Source organism: Saccopteryx bilineata, chromosome 6 (genome assembly GCF_036850765.1).
Source record: "Saccopteryx bilineata isolate mSacBil1 chromosome 6, mSacBil1_pri_phased_curated, whole genome shotgun sequence".
Taxonomy (NCBI): Eukaryota; Metazoa; Chordata; class Mammalia; order Chiroptera; family Emballonuridae; genus Saccopteryx; species Saccopteryx bilineata.
This window is the reverse complement of record NC_089495.1, coordinates 180,909,316-180,917,063: the sequence shown is the minus strand read 5'-3', so window position 1 is coordinate 180,917,063 and position 7,748 is coordinate 180,909,316. Positions and strand designations below refer to the sequence as shown.

Here is a 7,748-nt window from a genome sequence, read left to right as displayed (position 1 = left end):
CTCTTCTCTCACGTTACCTTCTAAACCAGCGGTTCTCAACCTGTGGGTCGCGACCCCGGCAGGGGTTGAACGACCAAAACACAGGGGTCGCCTAAAGCCATCGGAAATTTGGTCATTCGACCCGCTGATGTAGGCTGAGCTATTGCATAGTGGGCAATTTTCACTGTATACACAAGTAGGCATTCTGAGCCAGTTCCTCTGACGTTTGGGGATTTAATTATTTTATTCTCATTATACATCCGTTATCAACAGTGGAAATTTTAACCTCCCTTATTTCAGTCCCCAGGGATGTTTGGAAGAGTCATCTCACCTCCTTTCCACTTTTCCACGGCTACAGTGACAGGAAGGGCTGGGTGCACACCCGTCTTCCGAATGCCCTTTGAAATGAGGCCAGCGCAGTGTCCCAAAGGTTTATAGCCACCCAGTTCTGGCCACCCCCAGAACAGAGGGAGACTGAGGTTAGCGCACTTAGTTTCTCTAGACGCCGCCTGGATTGCGAAAGGAACCCTCTGGCGGCCCCTCCTTGGTTCTGTATACTTTCCAGAGCAGCTAAAGGCATATGGTTTGGGTTTTATCAAATCAAGAAGAAAAAGGCCTGACCAGGTGGTGGCGCAGTGGATAGAGCATTGGACTGGGATGCAGAGGACCCAGGTTCAAGACCCCGAGGTAGCCAGCTTGAGCGCGGGTTCATCTGGTTTGAGCAACCAGCTTGGATCCAGGGTCGCTGGCTTTAGCAAGGGGTTATTCGGTCTGCTGAAGGCCCACAGTCAAGGCACATGTAAGAAAGCAATCAATGTACAACTAAGGTGTCGCAATGCACAACGAAAAACTAATGATTGATGCTTTTCATCTCTCCGTTCCTATCTGTCCCTGTCTATCCCTCTCTCTGACTCTCTGTTAAAAATTTTTTAAATCAAGAAGAAAAAGGAAAAATGAACAGACTGGATGGACGGACAGAAAGAAAAATTATCTTAACGAAGTAATATTCTTACATTGCCTAGGCTTTTGTGAAAATTTTTCTATGAAATGCAATATCTTGTTTTTACTTAGTTATCACTATCATTAGGTTTTGACGGGGCTGGAAATTTACATAAAATGCAGTCATACAGGATCAAGGATTTATACAGTTTGTGATTGGGTGCTTTGTGATTCAGGCGAGGTACTGCTGGAAACACCACCTTCATTCCGGGTGCCGCACGTGCTATCTGAGGAGGCAAAGTAACGTGGAAGAGCAGAAAATAGGTATCACTGGGCTAAATAACCAAGACTATTACAAAGAATATAAATAACAAATTTATAATGCATTGCAATACAAATAAGTATTTTCAGTATAAAACTGCATTTGCACAAAGAAGCTATATATAGTCACAAATACAATGAAACTACATTGGAAACATATCCAAGGCATAGGAGTCACACATATACAATGTCACAGTTCACATGAAGCTTAACTAAGAATATGTGAAGGACATGTCATGGTCTGATGCTATCACACGCCTTTGAACCGAACTTCCTGGATCAGAAAACTGTTCGAAAGCTGTCAGAGTTTGATCAGGCTTGATGACTCCACGTTCGGTTTTTCAAAGTAAGTTACAATCCTCACGAGGATCAAAATGTAGAACTGAGGTAAAGAGATACTAAACAAGGACCTTTTCTGTTGGCACAAAAGATTCACATGAATACTTTCCAAAATCTTGCTGTATTTGACAGGCTGGGTTGAGCACCCATTTCTAACACTGGCAGCAGTAACACGGGAGTAGTGAGAGGAAGGGCAGGGAAATACTGACACTTGAAGCAGAAGCACCGACGTCCCTTCCCACTCCACGCCCACGGAAGGTGGTATGCTGACTTCTCAGGTGCACCCTATGTTGTCCATGATTTTTTCACTTAAGTGTTTCCCCTCCTGTGAAGCACCATGTAAGAACTCGGTAATAAAGTCCCATGTTAAGTCCTTTCCCTGAAAGACATCTGTCATCTACCCCAAAGGTGTCACAGGAGGGAGGCTCTGCAGGCTTACATATAACCAAATCGTGCAGCACCGTGGCAATCAACAAGGGGTCTGGGTCTCAGATTAGGACAAACTTTGGCTTTCTCTGGTGTCAAAAGCCAACTTGGCCAAAGCTCGTTTACTTTGACCATAGTAGTTACTTTGAATTTCTGTAGAGGCTTGTGGCTGGAAGGTATCATATGCAGGTCAGGTTAAGTGCCCAGGCAGGGAGCTGAATGAACCCTGCCTCTCTCGAGGGATTGCTTGTATGTTGCCTGGATACGAGATCTCTAAGCAAGCTGGGATGGTGTAGCAGATCCAGCAGATGTGTAATAAAAGAAACTAAGAAAAAGGCAGCTGGAAGTTTCAACCTCTCCTAACTAATGAAAATGCAACCTGCCCCAGCTACTCAGACATAAAACACTGGACTCCCATTTCAAAATCCAGTTTATTTAATTCGCCTAATTTTGATTTACATAAAACATTCTTGTGTGATTAAATAACTGATATTGCAATACAGGGAAGCATGACTATTTTTTAATTTTTAAATAAAAATCATGTTTCCATGCATTTGACTTCTGGAATAAATATATTACTTATAAGAAATAGCCTTAAAATTCTATTGAAATGTTAATCTAATTTCGAATTATTTTAGCTTGACATTTTTCCTTTAGTTTTAGTCTGTACTAAAAACAAATGTAAAGGCTTCAAGTGGAAAGAAATAAAATTAGATGTATATTTATCAGACCATTTGGTAAAAAAAAAAAAAAAAAAAATCTTTTGCCAGAATATTAAAAAAACAGGAAAAATGGTTCTCATAGCAAGACATTTAAAATTTTAGTGAACATTCTTCTCCAAAATGATTTTCTCCCCACTCCATCTTTTAAAAAAATATTTCTGAGAAAGAAAATATATTTTAAAATATTATATAATTAGATACTAATTGGGGTCCAACTGGAAATTGGCCTTACATTTCTAAAAAGCCAAAAAGATTTTACTTCTTTATTCCCTCCCCTCTAGTTGAATACTCAACATAAAAGTTGTTTTATTATGAGGGAGGAGAGACTGCACAGAAAAGCCAAACGGAAACCTTCCTTCTTCTGCATCTCTGCACTCGAACCTAACGACCTCTGAACACCTGCTTCTGCGGATTGTAAGAGGAAGGAATCCGGAACAGGAGGGCACGCCCAGTTCCAGAGCTACCCAGAAGAGCTTGCTGGGGGCAGGAGATGCAGCGCCACCATCAGGACAATGACACTTTGGGTGAAGAGACCTGCCTCGTGAGAGGGGAAGGAAATGAGCAAAGGTCCAGATATTCCCAGTCCCCCATTCTCTGCTGGCCTCCAACTTGAGGCTGTGTTGCTATCTGAAGAGAAAAACTATTGGTGACTCTTTTTTTTGGGGGGGGGAAGAATCAAATCATTTTACTGAAGACCTTGGGGGGGCGCTGAAGGGCTGGGAGGACAATGAGATCCTAGGTCCCCAGCTTCACAGCCACTGAAAGCTGGTGACTTGAACTTCACCATACTGCGGGATGAGACTGTCAGGTGACTGAACTGGAAAGATGAACAATAACCACCCTAAAAACTGAATTCTGGTGGAATAAAAACTCCCTTTGTGTTAGGCTTGCAACAGGCTCCTTCAAGCACAAGAGGAGAGCAAGTTTCAGAATCTCCCCGCCCACCAGTGACCCAGTGTTCAAAGTTAATATAAGACAAGGGTTATCTAAACAGCCAGGTAAGCGAACACTGCATATTTCTTTTTTAAATGACAGCAACTTTTGAATTTCATATACCTGCTCTACTTATTATTCTGTCCAGACCCAAGGGGTGCAGAATCAACTTTAGTCATCTTTCATAAGCTCGGAACCTAATTTTATGAATTTATTCTAAGACATAAATCAGGTAAGGCAGAAATAGATGAATGGACTTTCTCAAAGAAACTGGCCCCCTGGGTACGTTCAGTAGATTGGTCACTGAGAGATTTGCAGGGATAAACTTCTTTACAAGATTAAGGAAGAAGGAAATGAAACCAAATCTTTCATTTCCACATATTCACTCTCATTAATTCTTTCACCAAAAGCACATCACTGAAGGAAAACCAGAAACAGTTTTTCAGTTAATATTAAAGTGGTTCAAGACCAGGGAACCCCTTGAGCCAAAACAAAGTAACACAGTATTCAAGGTTCCTTCACAAGACTACCTTGTACTGGCAAGGCCCGGGGGACTTCTGGGGTGAAAAAGAATATTGCTAAACAAACTTTTTGGAAAAAAAAATCACTACATTTTGGCAAAAAACAACAAAACTCTCTTCTGTAAATCCCTACTTCCTTTTGACTCTCCGAAGGTTACAATATTGTGTTTGAGACGCTTGGCAGTCGCACTTTGTGGGCTGGGGCTCGTGATGACCTAAACCTTCCTGTGGAACAAGCGTGGCTGCCGTCAGCGGCCGCTGTCTGAGCCCCCTCCCCGGGCGCAGCCTGACCAGTGTGGGGGCCCGTGGCCACGCAGGAGCGCTGGAAAGGTTCAAGGGGAGAAAGAACGGAACAAAGGAGACTCGGAATTGGGATGACTTCCAAGCTCTTTTCTAGACTACTATCCAGGGCCCTCTCAACCTGCATCTCTAAGTAAGGGTCCCTGTACCATGGTGACTGGAGTTTCTTACAGTCTGACAAAAATACTACACAAGAGGAAACAAGAATGAAACCAAATCTTCTGCTGCAGGCAAGGCTGGTGGGGCTGCTCAGTGCTCACTCCCTGGGGCCCACGGCCTTGTCCTCGGGAGGGCTGGGTGGCTGCTCTGGTTCAAACTGCCCCCTACAGCTCCTGGCACCAGCAGCCTGATTGTCTGATTGTCATGCCTGGAGATTCGCATGGAAGTGTATCAGGCTAGATGCCGTGAGACCACGCCACCAGGCCGTTTCCAAGAGAAGCTTGCTCACTTAACGAAGAGTTGGTTTAAACTGCAGAGCAGAGGGAAGCTGACATACTCCTCTGCTCCATACTCGCAGACACAGTCTCTAAAGCTACGGCCCCTTGTCAGCACGCTGGCTCCTGCGCTGCCTCAGCGCGTCCTCCGCCTCAGGGGTGTCAGCGGCCGCCTGCGGGTCACTGGGCCCTGCCTGCTTTCCCGCCTCCCGCGGGGGCCCCGGCTCTGGGCCGTCACTCCGCTCTGCATCAGCACCGGCCACTGGGCTCTCCTCCTCCTCCTCATCCTCATCCTCGTCCTCCTCCTCCTCCTCCTCCTCGGCTTCGTCCTCATCACCGAGGTCCTCCTTCTCTTCTTCCTCATCTATGAGGCTGTCTTTGTTCTCCTCTTCGTTGGAGTCGTCTCTGTCCTCCTCGGCATCCTGCAGCTGTTCAGCCTGATGAGCGTCCTCTGACTTCTCGCTCCACTCTGGGCATAAACAAAGGTCACGCAGCAGTCAAATAACCGTGTTTAGCTGTACAATTAAAAGGGGGGGGCATGACAGTTTTCTCCATCCTGAAGCTGTTATGACACAGGACAGACGTCCGGCCACCGTGCCAGCCCCACCTGGGACCTCCCCGTCCCCCAGCAAACCTCACTGACCACGCTGACTTCGGCAGAGCACAGGGGCTGGAGGGCTGAGGTACCCGGACGCCTTGTACTCGGTACCTGGCGGAAGGCTCAGCGACCTGCTCACTGCTCATGGGAACAGGTTCACCAGGACACGCTGAGCCAATCAGAGTACTGCCCAGCTTGGGGGCAGAGTCAGGAGGAACAGCTGTCTCTACAGTGATCACTATTGCTGTTGACAGCCATCAAATCAGTCACATGGGAACAGAAATCTAACATTCCTGGGGCCGTGCTTGAAGCTGGAACATCCCTGCACTTTCAAGTGATGAGTGCCAATAAAATTCCCCTTTTTCCCCCTAAGCTGCTTTAAATTGGCTTTGTTATTTTTAAAAATTCTAAGGAGGCCTTGGCTAGCTGGCTCCAAAGGATAGAGTGCTATCTTGATGCACCGAGGTGGTGGTTCTAACCCCAGTCAGGGCACATATGAGAAGCAATTAATAAGTGCACAACTATATGGAACCACTAAGTAGAACAACAAACTAACTAATGCTTCACCCCCATTTGAAATCAATGAGGGAAAAAGAGAATTCTAAGGAACATAATATGTCTTCTAATTAAACAGTCATGCCCCACATTACAACATTTCAATCAACACTGTGCTACTATATTTTACAGCTGTCCCATACGGTTATAATGGAGCTAAAAATTCCTACTGTAGCAGTGCAACATACTCCTGGTGGGTTTGTGGTCGTGATGATACAAACAAACCCGCCCTGCTGCCAGCTGTGTGCACGTGCAGCACAGGCCATCACAGTAGCAGGCAGCATCACCTGCGTGTGTGGAAGTGCCCTCGGTGATGTTCGCAGGACCAAATCACACCAAACTACGAGTTCTTATAATGTACCCTGTTAAGTGGGCAAGACTCTATCCATGGAAGTCTCAAAGCCTTGAAAACTTCAAAACTAAAAAGAAGTATAAGCTTATTTAATTGCAGACATAAAATTCAACAATTACCAAGTCTCATAAAAGTCTTTGTGCAAAGTTTCAAAAATAGGATTAAAAACATGCAAATCCAGGGCTATCTGGTCTCAGAAACAATGTAGAACAGTACAAAGATTTCGGGAGACTTCTTTTAAAGGACTTACAATAGTGATCGGCACACAGCAGACACTTAGTAAATGTGAGTTTCCTCCCTTCCTTTTCATTCCAGTTTGAAAGAAGAAAAAGGTATCAACTGACTAACGGAGGGCATACACTTCAAGGGAAAAGTAAGTCACCAAAATAAAATATTTCTTAATTAAAAGAGAAAAAAATAATTTTAATTCAAGTCTATCCAGAGAACATATTTCAAGATACTTGGTAGTAGTGGTCATTTGGTAACTTAGTAAATCAGAAGGAAAATCCACCACCTACATGAACACAAAGAATGCCAAACAACTCCATGGCACGCGTTTATCACCCTTACCAGGATGTTCGGATACATGTCTTGGATGTGGCACACAGAAACACTCTGATATCAGCACCAAGACCTGGAGGAGTAAACAAAGGCATTTTATAGTGAGTAAACGGGGCATCTACCACTGAAAGGACTCAAAATTAGGCCTGGCTTCTACAACCAGTTATTCAGATAAATAATTAGCAGTTGGTCAAAAGTCTTCAAAGCAGAAAAGAGTATAATTAAGAATTTCCTATTTTTTAAATGTGACACAATATAGGAAAATACTATTAATTGAGAACGGGGGTCATAAAGTCAGCTGTCTCCAGACAGCCCACTAACAATAGACAAATCAAGCAGGTATAAGAAAATAGACACTATCAGCCAAGTCTGCAATGGCCTTTACAAAAACAATCTCCAAAATCAGGCTTTACATGGGCCACCCTCACCATAATCAAGACTAGTCTGTCCTACAACAGCATTTTAAATGTATTCTAAAATTTTATTTTATTTTTTATTTATTTATTTTTTGTGACAGAGACAGACAGGGACAGATAGGGACAGACAGATAGGAAGGGAGACAAGAATCATCAAATCTTTGTTGTGGCTCCCTAGTTGTTCATCGATTGCTTTCCCATATGTGCCTTGACCGGGGGGCTACAGCAGATCGAGTGACCCCTTGCTCAAGACAGCGACCTTGGGTCCAAGCTGGTGAACTTTTGCTCAAACTAGATGAGCCTGCGCTCAAGCTGGCGACCTCAGGGTTTCAAACCTGGGTCCTCCGCATCC

The 7,748-nt window shown here is 44.4% G+C and overlaps 1 protein-coding gene across 1 annotated transcript in view; it reads right to left on the bottom strand.

Moving 5' to 3' along the window:
• Window positions 1-1,277: 1,277 nt before the first annotated feature.
• The window catches only part of TMX4 (thioredoxin related transmembrane protein 4), a 45,622-nt gene continuing 39,151 nt past the window's right edge, over window positions 1,278-7,748 (bottom strand). The window contains exons 7-8 of the mRNA XM_066235263.1: window positions 6,990-7,053; window positions 1,278-5,383 (exon numbers count right to left, since the gene is read on the bottom strand). Coding sequence (XP_066091360.1) covers window positions 5,013-5,383; window positions 6,990-7,053 — 435 coding nt within the window. The 3' untranslated portion in view covers window positions 1,278-5,012. The remainder of the gene's footprint in view (window positions 5,384-6,989; window positions 7,054-7,748) is intronic.